At 39.0% G+C, this 25,593-nt stretch overlaps 1 protein-coding gene across 2 annotated transcripts in view; it reads right to left on the bottom strand.

Moving 5' to 3' along the window:
* The window catches only part of sugct (succinyl-CoA:glutarate-CoA transferase), a 113,678-nt gene that overhangs the window by 87,828 nt on the left and 257 nt on the right, over nt 1-25,593 (bottom strand). The window contains exons 2-9 of one of the 2 annotated variants that reach the window (XM_061239924.1): nt 25,062-25,113; nt 24,691-24,764; nt 24,297-24,382; nt 23,976-24,026; nt 22,773-22,893; nt 18,029-18,120; nt 17,712-17,855; nt 6,934-7,029 (exon numbers count right to left, since the gene is read on the bottom strand). In XM_061239924.1, coding sequence (XP_061095908.1) covers nt 6,934-7,029; nt 17,712-17,855; nt 18,029-18,120; nt 22,773-22,893; nt 23,976-24,026; nt 24,297-24,382; nt 24,691-24,764; nt 25,062-25,113 — 716 coding nt within the window. The remainder of the gene's footprint in view (nt 1-6,933; nt 7,030-17,711; nt 17,856-18,028; nt 18,121-22,772; nt 22,894-23,975; nt 24,027-24,296; nt 24,383-24,690; nt 24,765-25,061; nt 25,114-25,593) is intronic. The other variant, XM_061239925.1, reaches the window with a different exon arrangement.

The following is a 25,593-nucleotide window of genomic DNA, read 5'->3' as shown; positions in this document are numbered from 1 at the left end:
AGGGCACTATTTATCTGTAGTAGTAGGGTCATAATGACACAGACCCAAAATCAAGAAAAAATTATGTTTTAATCAGCCTTTAAAAGCCCAAATACAGTGGGCTCCATAATTATAGGCACTCTTGATAAATATGCACAAAAAATGCTCTAAAGTAAAAAACATAATACAGCTATTGACATAGATTGTTGTTTTTACTTAACCATTTCTGTGTGGATTTTGATGTATATTTGGAGTCATTGTCCTGTCATTGTCATCTACCTATGACCAATTTGTAGGTATGAGGAGCATTGTTTCGCCACCAAACATGTCGGTGGTGTGGATGGCCAAAATATTCAATTTTAGCACCCTCTTCCAGTCATAATTCCTATGAGGTTTGCAAACTCAAGATGCTTGGTTTTGTTTATTGTGCTCAGTAAGGGCTTGGTGACCCCAAGACACAACCAGTCTGTGCAATTCTTAAACTGCGATCCTTGGGTTACTTATGGCCTCCCTCACCATCTTCCTTACCATCCTTGAGGATATTATGAACTTGCGTCCTCTTCCTGGCAAGTTTGTAAGTATTCCATATGTTTTCTTTCTTTTTTTAGTATTGCCCTTACAATGGTAAGTGGTATGTATAACTGTTTATGCATCTTTTTGTACCCATTTCCCGGCTTGTGATGGTTTCACTTTGTTTGATTATATTCACAATAATTGTTAAGGGTGCCAATCATTTTTTCACCTGTGCTTTTCAGAATTTTTTTTTTATTATCAAATAAAAAACATTGAAACATGAGAATAAATGTATTATAAAAGTATATAATTATCCCATATGTATGAGCATAAAATATAGATCATTATCCATGTTGTTTATTATATGAAGCCTTTTTTCTCCATTTTTATTATGGGTGCCAATAATTCTGGAGCCCACTGTATGCACCAGGTTCAACGAAATTCTATGTTAATGAGAATGTTGGGGTGCAAAGGTGTTTTTACATCAAACAACACTCAATTACACCTCAGATTTAGTGAAAAAGTTCATGAAAAAGATATGTGCTTACGTAAGTTACATAGGCAGATGTTCCATTTTAAGTAAGTATTCTATGGATATGCCAGATTATATCTAAGAGAAACAGACAGACAAATAACGCAGCTGAATGGTGGCTACAGGCAGACTGCATTTTTACACAGTCTGGAAACCGTCTGAACTGCTACCAATCATTAACTGCTACCATTAAACCCTCGATTTCCTCAAAAGGCCAGATTTAAACACTTAAGTCAGCGCTTCTTAACTCCACTAAAGGGATCTATAGTATATGTAGCTAAAATGAATTTACAGCTAACTAGCAGCAGTAATGAAAAACTGCCATCGTAAATGTACAAATTACGCAGACAATTTCAAAGCAGATCTCCTTCAGTTTCCATGTATCACTACTTTCCAAACTGACCTTAAGGTGGCAGATGCAAATTATATGTACATGCATGAAAGCTATATTTGCAATCCCTGCTCTGTCCAGCTGTTTTACCTGTTGTTCTGTATGGCACAACAAAGGACAGTTAACCACAGAAACTGGTAGGGAGAGGTAAATAAAAAATAATTCAGCAAAACAACCATTTGAAACAATTCCAAAACAACATAGAACAAGGGCCTGCAAGTGAAAAACATACATATGGTGGTTCAATGTGGTCAAACTCAGACATTAGAATACATATTACTACACAGCAACATATAATTTATTTATTTTATCATTTCCTCCTTTATCACAGGATTTGTTCAAATGTACCCACAAACAGGAAGGGCTAGTGGCATCTCTCACTTTTGCATCTGGGTGGCACATGTCCCCCCTTACTGTACCCATCCGAGTTTGCTCAGTTCTTCTGTGCACACAGCCCCCTCATGGGGGCTAATCACAGACATGCTGCGAGGGCTTTCCCAGCAAATAGTTTTTCTTTTGGACCAGCACAGGAAAATAAACCAAACAACCTGCTTAGAAAGTGTGCCAACAGGGTGGAGAAAGCACTATAAACTGAATGAACCAAGGGACGCAGTACCCCACAACAAGTGAAATCCACTGTTTGTGTTCCCATTGGGTTCATTTGTTTTCTTTCTTCCTTCCAGAAAAGGGAACTTAGTTTTAACAATAAGCCTGCACTTGACAGGCCTTCAAGGAAAAGCTAAAACATTATTTGAAGAGATTTTTCTTTTTATAAGACTGCCAGGCCATAAAACTGAAAAATCTTTGTCAAGCAGCATGTGAAACACATACAGCATCATGACACGTAGGACATCAAAGTATACGTTGCCGATCCAGCCTAGGAACTGAAACTCTGAGTAATTCAATCCGAATGGCATCAGATTAGAAACTACATGACCAAAGGAAAGATGCTTCAGCCATGTACTGTATATTTATGGGGATATGTCAATTAAGGATACTGGATTAACTGAACTAAGGGAAGGCTGGGCAGTTCTCATTTCTCAGGCTCTGGAACTCCACCACCACAACCACAGTGAGAGCCATATACCATCAAATAGAGAACACTTGGAACAGTGGCAAATCTTTTGGCTAGCCAAAATGTCTTCACAAAATGTGATGTGAGGGTGATCACTCTATAAATGCATACACAACTGTACAATAAAATCTAGTGGTCACATAAAAACTAACTCACAGCAAAGCTAGCATTGGATGCATTCATTAAAGGGCCCCCAGCCACTGTACTGGTCTGGATCTGCCAGTTCCAAATTAGCATTATCCATTCTCTCGACATAACTGGGGGTTATCAGAGTGATGGCAAGAGTAAAGTATGGAAGTGCCTGCCCAAGATCCAAAGCATACCACCTCATCTGTGAAACATGGTGGAGGCCAGGGCATGTATGGCTGCCGAATGTACTGGCTCACTTATCATCATTGATGATCTAACTGCTGATGGTAGTAGCAAAATTAATTTTGAAGTGAATAAACATCTGTCCAAGTTCAAGTGGATGCCTCAAGACTCATTGGCCGATGGTTCATTCTACAGCAAGACAATGATCCCAAACAGCTAAAAAGTGTCAAAGTCAATCTCCCGATCTGAACCTAATTGAGCATGCCTTTCATATACTAAAGGGGGGACGAGACCCAGAAACAAGCATGAGCTAATGATGGCTAAAATACAAGCCAGGCAGAGCATCACCTGAGAAGACAACCAGCAACTGGTGATATCCATGAACCGCAGACTTCAAGCAGCCACTGCATACAAAGGATATGCAATAAAATACTAAACATGACTACTTTCACTTACATAACATTGCTGTGTCCCAAACATTATGGTGCCCAGAAATGGGGAGACTATGTATAAACACTGCTGTAATTTCTACATGGTGGAACCAAAATGTCTAAAAATGCCGTTTATTAAAATCTGACAATGTGCACTTTAACCACATCTTATTACAAATCTTAAATTGTGGAGTCCAGAGGCAAAGAAATACATGTTGGGCCTTTGTCCCAAACACTGTACAATTATTCTTCAACTGCTGTTAGACGGCTTTTATTTTATTTTAAAACTGTGAAACCATTAAAGAGATCTGAATAAGGAATTCAATAACAATCAAATACTGTTGATCAGCCTGTTTGTTGCATTACCCATGTGTCTTAGGCAAACTACTTCTAGTTACTGCTGCAAGACCAGTTAGGATTGGCAAAAGCCCACTCTTGCACTTCTAACGCTGAATGGCTCTTTTCACTTGAGCTTTGGAGCTTGCCATCTCGATTGCAGATGAAAGGAATGCGGTTGCTCCCAGGACACACACTGTGGTTATGTTTTAGTTCTCTCTGCAGTGACCCCCTGTGGATTAAGTATTTTTGTGTTTCTCCCACATGAGAAAAACGGGGCCATCATGCCGAAGCAAACGCCCCAGGGTATCTGTAAAGACACAACAGGACCCTAGGCACAGAGAAAAGTGGCTGCTCCATGAAAGATTTATTGCATCAAATTATCCTTCTCATAAGCCTGGATAGTTCAGCTAAGGACACCGATCCCCGTCTTGAGGACAACCAAGAAATAATTTTGCACCAGCTTTCCCCATAATCTGGTCATGATTTTCCCTTCTATGAGATAATTTAACACTTATTATCTGTAACATATATTTTTTTGTCACATTATACAGTGGGCTCCATAATTATTGGCACCACTGATAAATCCTAACAAAAAGTGCTGAAAACTATTAAATAATACAGTTATTGACATAAGCTTTATTTTCCAACATGCATAAAGTAGTGCGCTTTATTAAGGATTCAATGTGGATCAACCAAAGTCGTACATTTAAATATATATATATATATATATACACACACACACACACACTCACCGAGCACTTTATTAGGAATATTTTTACTTTATTCCTACCTATTCATGCGATTTTCTAATCAGCCAATTGTGTGACAGCAGTGCAATGCATACAACCATGTAGATACAGATCAGTAGCTTCAGTTAATGTTCACATCAGCCATCAGAATGGGGAAAAAATGTGATCTCAGTGATCATGGAATGATTGTTGCTGGCAGACAGGGAGGTTTGAGTATCTCAGAAACTGCTTATCTCCTGGGATTTTCATGCACACTAGTCTCTAGAGTATGCAAAGAATGGTGAAAAAACAATAATAAAATCCAGTGAGCAGCACTTCTGCAGACAAAAAACACCTTGTTACTGAGACACGTCAGAGGAGAATGGCCACACTGCTGACAGGAAGGTGACAGTAACGCAAATAACCACACATTACAACAGTGGTATGCAGAAGAGCATCTCTGAACACACAACGTATCATAACTCCAAGTGGATAGGCTGCAGCAGTAGAAGTCTAAGAAATAAGTCTCATAAATACCTTTACCAACCAGTTTAAGCATTTCTGTAACTGCTCATCTCCTGGAATTTTTGGTGGTTTGAAAAAACCAACAATGATTCCTTCCAGACAGCTGTCTAGATTTCTTCTAGACAACTTGCAGCTAAAAATTGCAAGAGAAGAAAATCATTTGGTTACAAGGCCACTGAAGAAATGCACCAACAGTGAACTAAAAGAGCTGGTTAAGAGATTTGACTTCATGTTTAGAGGCTGGTTTTTAACAAAATTCCTCCTCGTTAAAACAATCTAGAGGGGAGAATTGGGTGAAACACCACTCATAAGAGGAGGAATGGCTATCATGACCTAACCCAACAATTGCAAGCAGAGGTTGTACTCTTGAAAGGGGAGCAGGAAGTAGCCATTCACACCTAGAACAGAGTGTGATTGTCCAACAAGGCTGCAAGGAACCGGGGAAACCATTTGTTTATTGGGGGAATCGTTTTACATACTTTTTGTTTTCCTTTGTTTTTGGAAGGATATATACTGCTTTGGTCTCTCTGAGTCTATGTCTTAATTATCATTAAGAAAGTTTCTGGACATTGTTGGAAATTCCTTCCGAAGCCACTTCATGCTATTGAGCTGTTGAAATAGCAATTATTTTTTTGAAATATTTTTTTATGACATTGTAAGGCATTCATATTGACTCTGGTAGTTCTCAGTCTCAAATCTCTTACTGCTGACTATTGTTACAGGATGAACATTGCAAAAACCCTGGGCATGCCCAAGTCAACAGTTTGGTTCATTTCTAACAAGAAAAAACTGGTGAACTCAATTATGTCAAAAGACCCGAGGACAAAAACCCTCCTGACAGAAACAGCCCAACAGATTAACACTCCTGGATGCAGGCATAGATGTGTCAAAGTGAACAATACATAGAAGACTACACCAGCAGTACTAGAGAGGGTACACTACAAGATGCAAACCACTGATAAGTCTTTTAGACAGATGAGACAAAGATGAACATAGAGGAAAGAGTGAAAAAGAGGAAAGTGTGGAGAAAAATAGGAAATGCCTTTGATCCAAAGCATACCACCTCATCCGTGAGACATGCTGGAGGGGGTGTTATGGCTTGGGCCTGTATGGCTGCCAGTGGAATGGGCTCACTTGTTTTCATCGATGACATGACTGCCGATAGAAGTAGAACAACGCATTTTCAAGTCTACAGAAATATTTTATCTGTCATTTATCGTATCCTTTCAAACTCAAAGTGAGTAGAGTACAGAACCAAATGTACAAAATGAATTGAACATTTTGCAATGAATCAGTTACATGCATCTCACCCCATCACATGATCTCTGACATTGCAGCTGGTGAAACACTGAAGTCAAAGGGTGAATTCATTCGTCACAATTAACAGCTTAATTTCCCAAAGTCACAAGATCCGAGAGCCCAAACGAAATAAAGTTCAGCACCTTCCAGACATACAGAACCTTCCGACCCATCATTTGACTTCTCATGAAAATGTAATTAAAATGTACAGTATGACACCACGGTTCATCACAAATCCGCTCTTAGTGCAGCAGAACTGCGTCCAATTTGCGCTGCATTAGTGTGACTGAGTTGAAAAGGCCAAGCATAGCAAGCTTCCCGAAAGCAGATGGTTGCAATGTGTCAGAATCGAACTTATGACACTAATTTTAATTGACTATCTTTGCGAGAGTTCCAGACAATAAATTTGAATCCACAAGCCACAGCTATTAGCCTAGAACCACTAATCCCTATAGTTACGATTACATCATAAAGGAATTAGTGCAAAGGGGTCCTCCGAGCAATCATAATAAATCCTTTAAGTTGAATAAAATACTGCAATAAAAATAACTTGCTAGTCCATGCATAAATGGAGAAGAGGGGGTATATGCAAATCAAGGTCACAGCTTATTAACAGAACTCCCTCCACAACATTTTGCCTGGATATGTAGGAGCCCATCAAATGATGTAAAATGGGTTTGAAATTACTCAAGTATTTTCTGGTTCCCCATGCAGTGTGCAGCACATATTCCCCACCCAAGACTGATGTGCAATTTGTGGCAGTCTGGCAAACTAAGTACGTGTTGTGGACTTGTGGTGTGTACTCCTACCTGATATGGAACAATGCTCCCGTGGGCAGTACCCCATCTTCTAGCTTCCTTGCCAGCGTTGAGATAGTTTGCTGCGATGTGGGTGAGACACGCCACCTGATACAAAAATAAACACTTTTTACATTTCTCATCCCTTCTCGACAGTCACATATTATTGCCTACACTGAGTCCAGTCTCTAGCTACATTTTGTTTATGTCTTTCTTTGGCAAACTTATTCAATAAATAAATAAAACATTCCTCACAATAAAAGAAATATGTGATAAAACGTCCAAGTGTTCCCAGAGGGACAGTCTAACATTTTGGGAAATGTACTTTTTTGCCATCTTACCCATAATTAAGATGCAATTTCATCCCTGCGTTAAGCTAAGAAATATAAGACAATATCTGCAGGCTGTATGTAAACTGAGTTTCCACTATGAATGGCTGCAGAGAGAAGCAACATCAGCTTCCCATAATCAGTGCTGTAAATACATTTTTGTTTCAGAAGTAGTTAAATACATAACTATAATTGACAAATAACCACGTATCCATCCAGCGAAACATAGCGCAGTGATTAGTAGCTATGGAGCATCTCTTGAAGCATGGGTTTGGGGTGCCAGAGAGCAGCATTTACTAAGCTTCTTAGCACAACTTCGCTGAGCAGATTCTCAGAGTGATGCCAGACCAAGAGGTCGAGAGCTCCCAGCCAGTGATCTTGATGACAACAAAACAGCATGCTTAATGCCTGTTCACTTTATGAGATATGCCTTCTCTGGGCCTGCATCAACTCCACGCTACAGCCTGTGGCATTATTGTTCAGGCAGAGCTCCAGGAGGATCCAATTTCCTTGTGATTCCACATACACTGTATCTAGCTTTGCCCCTCAAGTATGTCTGGCTGCCTCATGTTAGCAACATAGCACCATTGACTGCATCGTGTGCCATGTGAAACTGATTCCGGAAAATAGAGCCCTATGAGTCCAACCAGCTTGACAATCAGATGTGAAATACGTAAATACAAATTCAGGGGATGTAATTTGCTATTAAACCAATTCCTTCAAACTAATTTCCCAGTTTCCTAGTTTAGATCGGGAGAGCATCTGGAGTGAAGGCTATGTTTCTGAAAATCTGAACATGGTTTGTTAAGGCCATATTGGCACATTCATGGTATGCAGATGTGGTATGCAACAGAGTATTGAACTTCCTTAAGCAGGCCATGGCACCTTCAACAGGGTGCGAAGAAATGAATTTGACTTGATTTGGGATGTGCTTCTTACACAAATGATTACTATCCTGTATCACTGAGACTGCAACATTACACTTCACACTATACATACAGCCCAGTAGATATCTTTGAAAGTTGTATAACTAAGACTATAATCCATTAATAATAATAAAATATGTGATGTGGAGACTAGGCGGCACGGATGGTGCAGTGGGTAGCACTGCCGCCTCACAGCAAGGAGGTCCTGGGTTTGAATCCCCGTCGGCCGGGGCCTCTCTGTGTGGAGTCTGCATGTTCTCCCCGTGTCTGCGTGGGTTTCCTCGGAGTACTCCGGTTTCCTCCCACAGTCCAAAGACATGCACGTTAGGCTGATTGGAGAGTCTAAATTGCCCATAGGTATGAGTGTGTGAGTGAATGGTGTGTGTACCCTGCGATAGACTGCCGACCTGTCCAGGGTGTATTCCTGCCTTTCGCCCAATGTATGCTGGGATAGGCTCCAGCCCCCCTGCGACCCTGAACAGGATAAGCGGGTTCAGATAATGGATGGATGGATGGATGGATGGATGGTGATGTGGAGAGAAGTTTGTTTGTAATATGTAGTGTGAAAAGTGGCTTCATTCAGGGAGGAAACCCTAATCACAAGTAATAATGGCAGATAAGATTTTTGCTCAATTGATGTCCTTGTTTATCATTCTATATTCTATGTATAAAAATACTGGGAGATTTTTGGGAGGTTACGATTCAGAATCTTCCTTCACACAAACTGCACACATTATCAAATAAAATTTCCATATGGTTGGACATGAACACTTATCTGTGTAGATACCAGCTTCTAAGATATTACATTTGATGTATAATGCTAACAAGCACATACGATGTATCATGTAATCAATTTCTGTTTCAACTTTCTCTCCTTAATGTCAAGGTCAATGTTAGAATGAAGTCTTGCACTTGATACAGATACATAATACTGTGGGTTAAAACTAAACTAAAACTATTTTCTGAAAACAGATAGTGAAAAATGGCAGGTGAATTTGAAGATCTTACAGCACCAGACAACAGCACAGCCTTAACATAAATTTTTTTTGTCATATCACAGCTTTCACGTATTGTCTTATCATGTATTATGTTAGTCTAGGTTTGTCATGTTGTTTAGTTTATTTCTTGTTAGGATTAATTGTCTTGTCATGGTTAGTTATGTTTTCGTTACGATTATTTTACCTTGTTATGTTGAGTGGTAATTGTCTTAGTTCGTTTAGTGTTACGTTTTGATTTATGTTTATTGTTACGTAGACTGGTCGTTGTTTAACATACACTTTTACATGTCTTTCCGCAATTCTTGCATTCCGTCTTTTTCTCTCTCTCTCTTTCTGTCTTTCACTCCCACATGTTTCGTATCCCCTTGTCTATTTACTAATTTACTAACGCCAGGGTAGGATTGGCTTATTACTAACAATTACTAATTACCTTGTTAACTTGTCATCCATCGCACCTGTTTTCCATTCCCTTGCTGCTCTCTAACTAATTGTCTACACCTGTCTACACCCGCATTTATAGCCCAGTCGCACTTCTGTTCTTTGCGAAATTGTCTGCCTCTTGTCCGTCAAAGCAACTCTTGAGCATTATTTACTGATTGATTCATGCTAAGATCCAAGCCTGTTTTTCGACCATCGTTTATTGATTTCTGTTTCGTTGACCATCGCCTGTTTTTGACTACGTCCTTGCCTACAGTTATTGTACCTTTGCCTCGCTGCTCTGTTTACGGTTACGACTTCTGCATCGCCCTCGACTACGACCCTGCCTGCCGCCCGCCTGTACTTCTGCCCCGCTGACAGCTCTCCTGCTACCGGACCTCCCTGCACGTCTACCGACTACGAGTTTGCCTCTTCCCTCGGCACTGTGTTTTCGGAGTATTTATTGTCTTATTGGCTGGATCTACGTGTATGGACTTTGCTTGTTTTGACTACGCTCCTGGGATTCGTCCCGAATAAAGCCCTGACGGGACTTTATATTACCATTGTTTCTGAGTCACGCACCCGTCTCAATTTCCTGATTGCTCAAGCATGTATCCAACAAGCACACCTAAGCTTAGAAAGTAAAATGAAATTTGTGAAATATGTGTGTGAATAAAGAAAGCAAAACTATAATGGAACAGTCCTTGTTCAAAGCAGACAATCTAGTAAAAAAAAAAAAAAAAAAAAAGGCCAGAGAATCCAAATACTGTCCAAATCCTGTCCAAGTACAGGTAAATGTTTCACTATTATCTGTTCTTTGATCTGATCAAAGTCTAATCACAAGCTGAGAATGTTGCTGACAAACCAAGCGCAGACTGTAAAACTCTGGTCACAATACAACCAACAACAGCTCTATATGACTGTAAACGTCAAATTAAGCTTTACTGTTCAACACACCTATCAATTGGTTCTTTTCACATACACATCCAGAGGATAGAAAGAATGGATAAAGAGGACATACTCCTTTTGTACAGTAATTGCGCGATAGCGAGCCGCTGGCAATTATTTTATTCATCATGATCAAATGAGGACAATCAGTTTATTTGACTCTGTGGCCTAATTACAACCGGTTTTACTAAATCAGTTTATGTGTTGGCATGTGCAACAGTTTTATTTCTCTGTGAATATTATCAGCAAATAAATTCCTATGGGGCAAGGAGAGCAATTAACTGTATCAGGAAGAATGTACACAAACCTTTCTGTTGCAATAATGTTAACACAGTCCACTGATATACTGAGAAATAAACCCCAAAAAAGTTGTACTATTTGCAGTCTGAGCCTCATCCTCATGATGATTTTCAAACAAGCATTGTGTTTGAAAATTATACCAAAACCAAAACTGTAAACATTTTTTAAGGAGCTTCTGTCTCTCGGTGCCCATGTTTGTATTCATTCCGGATATGCCAATCTTGGTTCTCCACTGGCTACAATTTTCAGTTGATTACTGTAATTGCGCAGATCATGTGTCAGAGATTAACCCTGCAGTCTCCTCTCCGAGAGCCACGCCATTCAGCTCCACATCCACAAGAAGTAAACCCACTCTAGTCCACCCCTGTTCAGAACATTCTCCTCTTTAAAGATATCAATTTGGCAAGGAAACAATGAAAATGATTTTTTCCCAAACTTCTCCATCAATAAAATGTCAAGTAGAAATGTACTAGCCAGAGAACACTCAAACATATTATGTGTACTTGGAGGGGAGAAACATTATTTACATAAGAAACTCTTTGTGTTCATTGGGAAGAAATGACAGAATCGTTCTGAGAGATGGCAGGTTATAGTGCTAAGGATTATATACAGAACCCTTGAGAGGCATGAACTTGTTTCCTTTAAAGAGCACAGAGCGATTGCGCAATGTTTCATGTTTTGCCTTTTGAGATTAGTGGTTTTCCTGATGTGCTTGAAATTCTGCTGGACTAGGTTACAGTGACACAGATTGGTTGATGGGCCATTAGGGACCTAAAAATGGGTAACAGCATACAGAACGATACAAGCTATAACAGGAAAAATGGCAGTATCCTCGAGTCATCTGTTCTGTGGTCTCTAGCAGATGGTGTCCTGCAGATCTAAAGACTATGCTTTCACATAGCTCCAGCCCAACGGATCTCTTCTGCTCAGAAAACACCAGAAAACCTTGTGCTGATTATTCTGACAGTTAAGTAAAAATGTGTCTGTGTGGAAAATCCACACAAAGATACAGATACAGGATATGGCCTGTTCATGTGCATGGTATTCTCTTCTCAAAATATTTAAAAAAAACTATGGCTGGCATATCTCTGATTTGGTGAATGTGTTTAATTATTATTATTTCCACAATTACAGTCCCCACTTTGTAATCAGGCCCACCCATAACATCCTCTAACAATTAGGAGGGTGTAAACAAGTTTACCATCCTTTAAAATACCTGCAGTCTAGAGCTGCATCTTTTCACTTGGTACTCTCAGCCCATGTGTAAAATTCTTATTAACAGAGGTAGAACACATGGAAGCTGTCTGTGGACATTAAGACAAAATAAACTTCCATTCTCTGAATGTTCAAAACGTTCAAATGATTTCAATCTGCAATGAAATGTTCCAATTAGTATGAATCAAATTCAAAAGGAGGGAATTAAAGACTGCTGTCGATTGTTGGGGTTTGTTTACTGGCACCAAAATTCACAACCATAATTGTCCTTAGAAGAGCATTTAAAATAATTATTTGGTATAAATCACTGATAAAACATGACTCTAATCCATTATTTTATCAATACTAAAAAAATAATTGGACATGGGCAGCCAATGTCAGGTAATAATCCATAATCACATTACCAAGCAGATAATGGCAGTATAGAAATACATTTTTTCTCAGTATTCACGTAAACTCAAGCCAGTTCAAAGCACAAGGAAGGCAGTTGGTCATCAAATGGCAAATTGTTTGGTAATCACATTGCTAAGGTTTGGTACTCTTAAGTCTTCTTGCTGCTGGTGTGTTGTATTCACAAAGCACATATTGTTTCGGTCAGCTTTCACATCTTAAATATATTTCATGCAATCGTGCTGCTAAACCCTTAAATATAAACAAAACAAACTGAAAACAAAGAGCTCCTTTTCTGTTTTATGAATTCATCACAACACCATAAACCATCAATCAGCAGCAGGGCCATGACATGTCATCAGAATTAAAAATTCAAACTCCCACAATTCCATGAATTCTTTTAAAAGCAAAAGGTTGACAGAAAAGTCACGATAGTGCTATGAATAAATACCTTAAAGTAAGTAGGGACTAATACAAAGAAAATGAATATGAAATCTTTCAGAAATGGCGTAACTACCACAAAATCACAAGAGCCACCATTTCAACCAATCAAAATGACTGAGATACTGTTGTTTTGAGCCCATATTAAAACTTCCTCCATTTTCTCAGCCAAAGCCAAAACCCCTTGGGATTTTGGTGGAGCCACATCATGTTGGCTCAGGACTGAAAGGGTTAATGTACTATACTTTTTTTTGGTACTGGGCATAGGTAACATTTTCATGGTGGGCGCAGGGGATGTTTCAACCCCAATATCTGAAACAGCCTCATCTGTCCCCCACAATGTTAGGCCCCATACTGAAACTGGGCCTGAGGTGTGGGACCCTGTCCCTCCTCCCCAAATTACAGAAATATTTCAGGCAAAATGTAGTCACTTTGAGTTGCCGACTTGTACAACCAAGTGAGAACAAGGCATGAAAAAATTAAGAACTAAATATCCAAGCCATTATCAGTAGGGATAGGCTATGTCTATTATGAACAATCAATTCGACAAACATATCCACTTCATGGTTGCTCTGCTCACTTAAAAAAATCTAATAAATACAATAGTTTCTGAACAGGTTGACCAACAAACAATACTAAAAATATTTGCATTTGAATGGATCCCAATGGGATTTGGGGGGTGGGACTAGATTCAGCCCTAAATTATGCTGATACAGTATGGAACACATTTGTTGGATGAATGGCTTTAAGTCATCGAGGGTCCAAGGGTCCAAGGTGTCAAATGAGCCTCAGACCACCATGCCGTCCCAACCCACAATTCCCAGAGAGATCCATTCAAGTGCAAAGAGTTTTAGAGTATTGCTTGTTGGACAACCAGCAATACTAGCCAAAATAAGATATCCAGACTCGGATGATGTTGATAGGTCACATACATCAGGAAGTCATGGTATGCAAAACACTGCAACAAAATACGAAGCATGACTACTTTCATTTACATAATGATGTATGTATCTCAAACATTATGGTGCCCTGAAATGGGGGGAGTATGTATAAACACTGCTGTAATTACTGCTGGAGTACAGAGGCAAATAAATAAATTATGGGTCTTTGTCTCAAACACTATGGAGGGCACTGTAAGTAACTACTGAGAAGTTAATCAATAAAGCTTTTTTTATTTATTGGTACATCTTTCATTTATGTTAACAAATATATTAGTTATTGCCAAGTCACATTGGAATGAAAATTAAAAAATCTTAGGGTTAAGTTATTATACAGTGCATCCGGAAAGTATTCACAGCGCTTCACTTTTCCCACATTTTGTTATGTTACAGCCTTATTCCAAAATGGAATAAATTCATTTATCCTATGGTTTGCTAACGTATAACTATTAATGTAACTAATATGAAGTGCGACCAAAATAGGCTCATTGTGCACTTGCTCTCTGTAGTTAAGGTGTGCACAACTATTTACTTGAGTTGTGTAAGGTGGAAAGAGGTGGGTTGGTGGGTAGTTGAGTGAGGGCAGGACTTGTAGCCTGCATCACATGAATTAAAAATTATTTCAAAGTGCAGTTTTGTTATTGAACATATATCACACTACATGAATTTTTGTGATGTTCATTTAATAATTTATATTTAGATTAATCTTATGTCTAATGTTTGCTCTTATGGTTTAAAATTGAATTGTGTATTTTGGGCAAGTGAAAATGTATCTGGGTTAGAAAAACGTTACTGCACTAGCCCGGGTGGCTAGTACCAAAAATTATAAAGTTCCACCCTGCATGTTAACATCCAACTTAACATGCCCGACAACAGCACAGGCACAAAAGAAACATAGAATTCAGAACTATGCATTAGGAGGAGCAGGAACCACAAAGCCCAAGTATAAAGTGAAGACATTTAATATGTTTGTGATTGTGCGGTGTGTGTGTGTGTGTGTGTGTGGGGGGGGGGTGTCACTATTCAGCAAAGAACTAAGCCAAGATTTCACTCTCAAAAACTTGAGACTGTACAGATATTTCTGGGTCCTGGGTACAATTAAATACAGGAAGGATATAAAAAAAATCTCCAAAAAACAAAATCCTGACCACAACAAAAGAATTTAAACAATTTCATAATTGGAACCATCAAAACAACCCACATCTTTCATATGTACTAATATCATTCAAAGAACAACTGTTTAGATTCTAATGCAGGAATGTCTCTTGGTACTTTACCATTGCATACTTGTACAAAAGTACTTTTGCACAGAATTGTTATTATATATATTTTGTACAGGCTATAGTCAGTATAGGCATAGACTGCCTCTGTGCTCAAGCAACTTCTGCTCAGCGTACAATCTCCTAGGGGTAAGGTATTAAAGTGACAAGTAAGTAGCATACAAAAATTTTGATGTCCAGCAGTCTGTAGTTAAAGCCTTGTATGCTAAATCCAGGGTAGGCATGCTGGTTGATCACATATCATTTTATTAAAAATGCATCAGTTCAAATTCTAATGTTTTCTTCCCTCTTCCATATGGCTTCTGCCTATCAGAATTGATTGGCATAAAATGTTTCCAATCTGCTGCCGTTGAGAACTGTGTTACAGATAGGGTTGTGCACTCAAAATTTGAGCCTGGTCACGCACTAATTTGACGACAGGTTACCAAATGTTCTGACCACTGAAATCGATCTCTGTGTTCAGAAATCTGAACATCCGCCCATTCTGAACATTAACAGTACCTGATTGTGGAACCTGTTTTTTGGGGAAAATGTGAGGCTTTGTTTGATTCCATTGAATGGGAAATGTCCAAGCTACGGAGCTGAAGAGCTACAGTTTGGTTTTGTTAGCCTTTATTTTAGTTTCTTTTTTTGACCCCGATCCTGGGAGGGTGAAAGACTTTTGGTTTATTTTAGTTTGCGCTTGTTCCCTCTCCCTTCCCCGCTCCACATTGTGAATAAAACACTGAAAACTGACATTCACCCTACCTCCCTGTGTCCATCTCTTCTGTCTGCCCAGAGGCATGTCACAGCGTGTGACACATGGGCTCAGAGGTTTATATTTAGCAACATCATCCAATAATTATGCAAAAACATAATCACTCATGTCACATGGGAAATCGTTTTACAAACGGGTCGGGAAAATATCAGTATATCAGCCTCAAAATGGCTTCCTTGACTTTCATTGGCACAATTCTGGACATCATATTCACAAATGGCAAAAACAGACACCAAAGGCAATCCAAAACCTAGAACTAAGCCTGTGCACTAAGGAAGCAATTGAATACACCTGACAAATCAACTGTCCAATTAATTTTGGTCCCGAAAGCGACTACGAAGTAATTCCTACATGGATCACATGATATGGATGTAAATATAAAGGTGACAGTGAGCACTTTAAACTCATATTCAGTGTTTAATTTCAAATCCAGGCGCTGGAGAAAATAAATTGTACCACTGGCCACATACTTAAGGACTGCACTGTATGTTTGGGTCCAGTGAACCTACACCATCTAAATGACGATATTCACAGCACCGTGAGCAATTTTGTGTGCACTAATGACATTGGCCAGTGGTTTGTGGTGGCGATTAAATGTCCGAAATTTTCGGAGAGTGAAAGCATAACCCGTAGCAGATTGTGAATTTTGGATCATAATACACGTGTAGATTTGATTAAGCATTTATTTTTTCCCTTCCAGCCTGCTGAGTGACAAAACTAAACAGGATTGTTTTATGCAACACTTCATCATCTGGAGCTTTCCATGGACTTGTGGTTCTTTTTTGTGTTGACTCTAGGTATTTATTTGCTACAAGCTCTACAGAGTTTCCTAGTTTCCTCCCAGCTCAATAAATCTTTATGGTACTAGTAGAGCTGTAAGACACCTGTGAAATTATACGGTCAGAGGCAATTCGGTCAGAGGCAATTCGACCCATAAGGTAGAGAACTGTGTGAGCTGTTCGCCTAACACGAACAGAATCACAGCTAGCACGGAGGGCAGAAGCAAATATTTGGAATGTCAATTCATCACAAATGACTATCTCTGATGCATCCCTAACAGAGAGCTTTTTCTCTCATGCTATGCATTTCATTCTGGAATTTCTTTATAAATCTCCCACGTGCTTAATAAACTCTGTCCCTTCACCATGACGATTTATGTGTAGTATGTCCCATGTTATGATGTGAGAAAAATGGGATTGGGACATAAACCATTTCACCAAGAGCAACAGTGTCATCTATTTGATTTATTTCCAGCCAAAGTGCCTGGTGTGAATGTAGCTTTGAACTTTCCTTGTCTGTCGGATCATAGCAACATGCCATCTCAGAATATACATTGTGATGGAGGATGTGTAAACTGCCATATCACACTCTATTGATTTCAATGGAGTGGAGCTGACATTGAGCATCTTTTCTCTGCTCAGTCAGGTGATGGAATATCTATGGAGGCATTCTGTAAATGTAATCTACATTTAAACATGTCAAAATTTCATTCAGAGGAATAGCTCCAGAAACATGGTTCACATTTAGAGCACCGTATACTGCATAGTTGAAGCCAGTACGTAATTATAATAATGTATGGGGCATGAGCAGACGATGACCAAGGACAATCTATTTTTTTTACATAAATCTGAACTTTCTTCTTTATTGCTCTTTCAAAATCATTTATTTTGAACTAAAAAAAAATGCATGCTTATCTGGAGCAGAAATAAATGGTTGCAAATAAGACTATTTTGTATTCTTTCAGGTCTAAATAAAGACAAATAATCCATATTCCCAATCGCGATACTTCAGACCAGTACATAACATAATTACTGAGGGATCTGAGCCCGTGTCCTGAGAGGTGATGGTTACCTGAGAGGAGAGCAGGTTGCAGTCAATGTGAAGGCCCCTCCCAGATTTTTGTCTCTGTAAGAGAGCAGCCATGATGGCTCCATGTGTGTACAGCCCAGTCGCCAGATCGGTCATTGCTACCCCAGGTCTGACTGGTTCCCCATCCTGGCAGAGAAATGTAAGGTAGGGACAGTTCTGCGTCATGGAATAAACACAAATGGACAAACGCACACAAGCTGGCAGAAAGACATTTCACAATACACGCAAGCACACTTAGCCACATGTTCGTGGATTTATCCGTTTATCCAAACACAAACAAACAGCTGGCTTTCCCTCACCTCCGGCCCAGTGATATGCATCATTCCTGACACGGCAGAGGCAATGGAGTCATACCCAGGTTTATGGGACATGGGTCCAGTCTGCCCATATCCTGTCAACACATACACAACAGCTGAAACACAATAAAAGCTGACAACAAAGTTGTCCTAAGATGCCCTTAACATGTCATAATCAAATGTGTTTACTCAATCAAAGTAAGCAGTGCTTAGAAAATTACATTGTAATGAACCTCAAGACCACAGGGTTTATATTGCAGGAGCTGGGATATTTAGGTACACGCAAAGGAAACTATATTTAAGGGAGATTTGATTTATGTTTTTTAAAAAAGCAAACTATAATACATTTTTCTGGTTGCGTTCTGTCAGGCTAAAGGAATTCAAAAAAGAAATTTTTTTTGAATGCACACAATGGAAGTATTTTGTAACAGTTAAATGGTAAAAAAATGTGATATAATATTTCCCGGCGAGTAAAAAGGGAGTTGAAAAAAAGTTTGATGTTATAGCATCCTTGTCTTCTTCCTTATGCCAAGCTATTGTCACCGAAGCCAAATCAAAACAAATAACCAAGGAGAATAATACGGGGAAGCATATTTCACTTTCCAGGCATTACGCGTATGGAATCAAAATGTGATTAATAAAAGAAATTCTGGAAACAAACTGTTGGACACACTATGTTTTGGCAGAAGCCAGCTGCCCTTCACTGAGGTCATGGGGGAAATGGACTCTTTAGAGTAGTTGTCTAAACAAGGGAAAAATTACAATGGAAGGAGCCGGATAGTGATATGAGGATATGGAGTTTCCTGTGGCACTGTTCGTAATATTATTTTAAATATTTTAAGATATCATTGCTTTAGTGACAACAGTTCCTTATTTTGTAATGTGGGTGGCAAAACAATCATGGGAGGACCTGGCCTTCTCTGGTAAATGGTAAATGGTTGGCATTTATATAGCGCCTTTATCCAAATCGCTGTACAATTGATGCATCTCATTCACCCGTTCATTCACCCGTTCATACACCCATTCACACACCGACGGCAATTGGCTGCCATGCAAGGCACCAACCAGCTCGTCGGGAGCATTTGGGGGTTAGGTGTCTTGCTCGGGGACTCTTCGACACAGCCAGGGCGGGGGATCGAACCAGCAACCCTCCGACTGCCAGACAACTGCTCTTACTGCCTGAGCCTGAGCCATGTCGCCCCCCTCGCCCCCCTCTCTGCATTTTGGAAATCCACATACTACAAGAAATAAGGTAACATCAGTGCTGCAGCAAGGGTCCAGCAAACCAAATGCACAATCATTTTGAATTCTAAAAATGTGCTAACTCGGAGAAACATTGATCGAATGTCCATTACTCACTTAATTTCCCTGGAGGAATTATCATTGTCGTTGCATACTTTTACAAAAGTATGTGTACATAAGAATTATATTATCTATGTTTTGTATAGGCTCTCTGGAACACGATGAAACCACATATAAGCTTTTCTGACCAGTATCAGTAATGCATAGTATATGCATAGTATATGCATTACCTCAATCCGTGTGTAAGAAAATACAGCATCAATTCGTTATTGAAGTGATGACTGAAAAACATTTTAGCAAATTACAGTTTCCAAGAGTGTACTGTTAGGCGTGCACAGTATTTTTTCAAGGTAGACTTCAGACTTGCGCTTTGGCAAAAACTGTTCTTGAGATTGTATGTAAAAAGTTTTACAACAAACAAAAGAATCTCTCATCAAAGTGACTATTTCTGAGGAAGACAGTGAAGACACCTTTGACTCCACAATAGTGGATATTTTCAGAGATGTATTGGTGAGCATAAAAATAGTGTATTATTATTCAGCATGTTTATAAATAATGGGCCAGCCTGCTTTTGAATAAAAAATAGCATGTGAAATTGTCAAATGTGTTTGACTTGTTGATGGTGGGTTGGGTATTTGACAAATATTTAATTAATATATTAGTACACAAGATGTTATTATTGCACTTAATTTTTTAGGATCTTCTCAACCTTTTGCTGCCTGAGGAGAGTGCAAAGAGAGGGAGTTACTGACAGAGAGATAGGGGGACAGTGACAGGCGGGGCAAAGTGCGAAAACTATTTTTTCAGGATGCAGTGTTGTATAATTTAGAAAGCAAAATTCTGTATTTCACATGTCACAAGACCCAAAATAGAATTTTGTTTCCATGTGTCCTTTTGGAGTCTCCAAACCTGTCTAGACATAACTTGCTCATTTATGGTGATATTGTCAACAAATTTGAAAGGGGATTTGGCCAGTGTTGTGGCCATGGCTCCATTGTGTCTCTAAGCATTCCAGCCAAAGTCACAATAATCTGTATCCACTCAAAGACAGAAAATACTTTCAGTGAGAAAAAAAGCTTCCACTTTCACTGTGCTTGAGCAAAAGGTTACCTTTTGACCAGGATTATGCCTGTAGTCAAAAGGGTTCAATAATAGTAACAATTCTATTTTGTGTATGCAACTTCCAAGCTTGTGTCAAGAAAAGGGGTGATAACTAAGGTGATAACTAAGGGGTTAAGTTGACTCATAACCATAAAATGTACACTCAGTGATCACTTTATTAGGTAGACCTGTACACCAGCTTGGTATTGCAAATATTTAATCAGCCAATCATGTGGCAGCAACTAAAATATAAAATCATGCAGATGTGGCCAAGAGGTTCAGCTGTTTTTCAGACCAAATATCAGAATGGGATCTCCTGGGATTTTCACGCACAACAGTCTAGAATTTGTAGAGAATGCTGTGAAAAACTAAAAAGGCCAGACTGGTCAAAGCTGACAGGAAGGCAACAGTAACGCAGATGCATTACAACAGTGGTATGCAGAAGAGCATCTCTTAACACACAATGTGTCAACTCTCTAAGTGGATAGGCTACAGCAGCAGAAGGCGTAATAAGTCTGAAAAATAAGCCTAATAAATACCTAATAAAATGTTCACTGACTGTATATCACTGCCTTCATAAGACAATGATACAATAATAAAACACTGAAAATATGTTTAACTATGTATTTATATTGAAAAAAGAATAGCATATTATTATATTTGTGATTTGATGACAAAGATCAGGCATAATGGAATACATAAAGTTCTGCGTGGAATTAAATGTGCTTGGGTATTTAGCACCCAGGAGCCATCGGACATTGTCTTTCTTTTTTTTCATGTTATTTACATTACCGTGTGACCTTGACAGGACCATTGCACTTTCTCATATGCACAGAGCAATACATGTCTGCAGTTACACTCAAAATTCTGTGGTGAATGTGAATTCTCAGCAAATTATAGTATTCAGTTGCAGGCCCTCTACTGAGGAGGTGGATTTGTACATTGTAATGAGCTCTGTCTGGAGGAGCCAGTGCAGACTCTTTCCGAATAAAGCAATGGAGTTACAGAATGGTGCACTTTTCTGCTCTTCATGAAAGCTGATTCCAGTTCTTGCATTAATTAACTTACCAGCACTAGCAAGATGCAGTATATTTGTCATTTGCAAGAATTCAATGTTAGTGATAATACAATACTTTAAAACTGATGTTTGCCTAGTTGTAGCTTCATGTAAAATTCAGATTAAGAGGAAAGACATAACTGAGTTAACTGTCTGGGGAAATGTGGGACACATGCTCTCCATGCTATCTTGGGCTACCCCTGTATAAGTGTCCAAAGTTACTCAACAGAGACTTTAACTTGATGATGGTTCATGTACTGGTATGAGATCTCCCTCTGCTCTAGCATGATAGCTCTTCAGTAGCATGCTCATCGATCAGCATGGCCAAAATAATCACGGTCAAATAATAAAGCTCATGCATGCGCTTTAACAGAGATCTGATGCAAGAGTACATCATAATTGGAGTTACTAAAGAGGGGAAACCTTTTATTAATGAAGCAGTTCCAGGAAATAAAATCTTTCTAATGAACCAGATAACATAAATATAAATAAAATACTTTTGTGGCAAGATTTTGCAAATTATCTGTAGTTCATTTTGGTTTCCCCATCCCGCCCCCAAAAGAATGAATTAATACAGTAATATGACCATGATATAATATAATGCCTACTTAATTCTTTGCAGAATTCAGAGAAAAGAGCTCTGCTGCTTAAAAAATTAAGATATAAAAACTACCCCTTCTAGGCATGCACCTTGACAATTTAACTAATTTAATTATAACCCAGCTCTAGTGGAGTTGGTTTACTGTGTAAAATGCCCTTGGGTGATAAATCTTTAACCAGTAAAGAAAGACAGAATTAGTTTGCTACCCTGACTATCAAGATAACACTGACATAAGGAATCGGCTCTTTTAACTAGGTGGCTCGCAGCATTAATGAAGGGGTAGGTAATTTAATTACCCCTCTAAATTTTGAACAAATATCAGCCTAACCTTCACCTTGAATGCCAAACCTTGTTTGCCTTCTAACCCTCTGCCCTCATATTTCTTGTTAGTGAGAGGTCTCTGCTAAAATATCAATTACCGATTTCTGTTTTTTAAACATCCTTGAGCACCTTTCTGAGAAGGATGCATTTATACAGCTGTACATTACACCTGTGGCGTAGTGGTTAAGGCACATGACTGGAATCCACACAGCTGTCCTGTGCTTAGTTTAATCAACTATAAGTCACTTTGGATAAAAGCATCAGCTAAATAACATGTAATGTAATATACAGTAGCATGGGGCACCACATTTCTTCCTAAATAGTGCTGTGCCAGTTGCAAAGGGGAGGCCTGGTCCAAGTCATACCTGAGATTGAGCAATACACCAATTGGGGAGCCACCTTTCGAACATCTTCATACCCCAGACCCATCTGGGCTAGCTTGCCTGGGAGGTAATTTTCAACAAAGACATCACAAACTTCCGCAAGCTGAAAAGAATAGAGTACAGCATGCAGTCATACTGATATATAATAAACATATCTCTGGACATTTATTCAGTACATAAAGTACAACTAATTATTTAACAAACAAATACACACCGTCTACTGATTTTCTATTGGCTTCCATTGTGATTCTAATAAGGAAGTCATATTAGGTACTGTAGCTAGGTAATATCAATAGGTTATGGGCTTATAACATGAAACTTCTGACAATTAATGCATGGACAATAGGGCAGACCTTCTGTCACTGGGCACACTCAAACTTTAAACAGACCTGGGATATGTTTGGGGGGGTGAATGTGGACCTCTTTGTCTCACAGGTGTACACCCTAGTTATGGATATTTTGCCTGTCCCGTAGCCAAGAAAGCCCCCTATTCCAGAATTTATAAATAAATAAAGTACTGTAATACCTTGGTTAATTAATTAATTAATGCAAGTGAATAAGCAGTGGGCACTGGATGGGTATCATTCTGATCCAGGCTGGACCAGCCACCAGGGGTTCACAGATGCGACTGCTGCTGTCCAGAGCCCATTGGCTGCTTCCCATCCTGCCAAGGCCAGTTGTTTAAGGCCATATTTTATTCTGCGAAGCCTGTCGAATAAGCACCTGTGCCCATCCATGCATAAATGGTACGCTGCAGCTATTTTTGCTTGCCCCAGTCTTGAGGGGACCTTTGTGGGCAGCCATGCTTTGGCCAGGAGCTTATTGCTTGGCACATGCCATCTCCATGGTGCCACGTGGTGCACATAACCCAGGCTCTGTGTGTGTAGTTCAGCCTGCCTGTATTACCATCAGCTGGGCTGCATTGAGACCAAGGCCCATTTTCACTTCTAAGGTGATTAAATCTTCATTCCAGTAACAGATTATTGGTATTGACATACACGCCTTCAAGCCATGAGGAGACTAACTATTTAAGGCAAGCAATTGTAGTCAGTATATACACATTCAAATATGTGCACTATTTTACAATTATACATTTTAGATAATGTGCAAGTCCAAATTCGACTGTAATCTAATGTACATATGCGAGAACAACATACAATGAATTTGAGAAATGTAATCACTTACTTCCAAAATTAGCTTTACTCCTCTTGGATCTTTCATGTTTATTGCAATGCTCTACAGAAAATAAAAATGCACAGGAATATTACCTGAAGTTTGTTTTTAGTTACTGTTATTTGTGAAATGTCTTTCCTCTTATCACTTTTTAAATAACAGTTATTAACAAAGCATACCTCACAAATCTTGACAGCCATAACACAGTCGTAGAGAAAATTCAGCTTCATTTCCAATTTAATTCCAATTCATTTCCTGCATTAGCAAATGTGACTCCAGTGTTTAAATTAAGGCACTGAATCCTTGAAACATTCACGGGGAACTAACATCTACCTTTTTGTTTCGGTTGACACTAAGAAAATAAGCGCTCTCACTCCCAACAAATGGGGGGCCCCATGCCCTGGTGTCATCACCACCACCTACCAGAAACAATACCAAAGTGACCATGATTTTACATGATGATACTTTACCACAGCAACTTAAGAGTCCACCATTAAGTAAAGTATTGCAGTAGATGCTACGTAAAATTTACACAGCAACATTTCAACATTTCACTTATTTTGAGGTTCTCTCATGTGTTAAAATTAAGGTACATTAATTTATACAATATTTCCCTCTGGCAGTGAAACTTGAATTTAATCCTCAAGCATGGGATAATTTACCAAAATGGGATTGAAATGGTAGTTCATATTTAACCATCCACTGGGTTGAGCACTCCCAAACTCACCTGGTCTCTCCACTTTAATCACCTCAGCACCAAGGTCTCCCAGTATCATTGTTGCAAAGGGACCAGCCAGAACCCTGGAGAATATTGCATACACTATCATCACCCCACATGGTTCAGGAGGTAGAACCACAGGCAATTTCATACAGACCATAATGGACATGCACATAGTGTGATGAACATTTCCATTTCCGGGTCATTCACTGATTTGCAATTCAATGAGACCAAAAGGCCACCTCTTTCAAACCAGCACCTCTTTCAAAGAGAAATGTTGAAATTGCCCTTTAGAATTTTAAAACAAGAGTAATTAAGTTTAACAAAAAGTTCAACTAAATTAACTAAATGTGTAAAAATACAACTACTTGTACACCTACCTTGTGACATCCAAGATTTTAATGCCTTCAAGTGGTTTTACATCTTCTGCACCTTTCGTCATACAGAATATTGGACATTATAGCACTCATACACATTAATTCCATTGAAAGGCAGGTTCCCAGACAGGAACCATCCTTTTTGCCAGACATGATCCATTATTTCTTCATTTACATGTAACTACAATTGATGAGTTATAAACCAGTTGTGACCAATTAATATTAGTTGCACTTGCCACTAAAACCTGTAGGCGTCCAATATTTGATTGGGTTTTTTCTATGAACTACGACTCCAGCACAGTGAGACGCTCAATAAACAATCAAATATAGGCTGTTGTCGCAGCAAATGCCATCTTTGGCGTCGACAGAAAGCATTAAGTATCGTACACCATTTATTTTTATTTTTATATATTATAGCTAAAGTAATATAAATGCTAACAAGCTGTTAACTAATAAAATAATTCGGCTAATCTAAAATGTTTGTAATTGGCTAGTATGTTAATTTGCAATAATATAATATAAGTTGCTAATGTTA

Source organism: Conger conger, chromosome 4, assembly GCF_963514075.1.
Source record: "Conger conger chromosome 4, fConCon1.1, whole genome shotgun sequence".
Taxonomy (NCBI): Eukaryota; Metazoa; Chordata; class Actinopteri; order Anguilliformes; family Congridae; genus Conger; species Conger conger.
The sequence above is the reverse complement of the archived record's forward strand: the minus strand, read 5'-3'. Positions and strand labels throughout refer to the sequence as shown.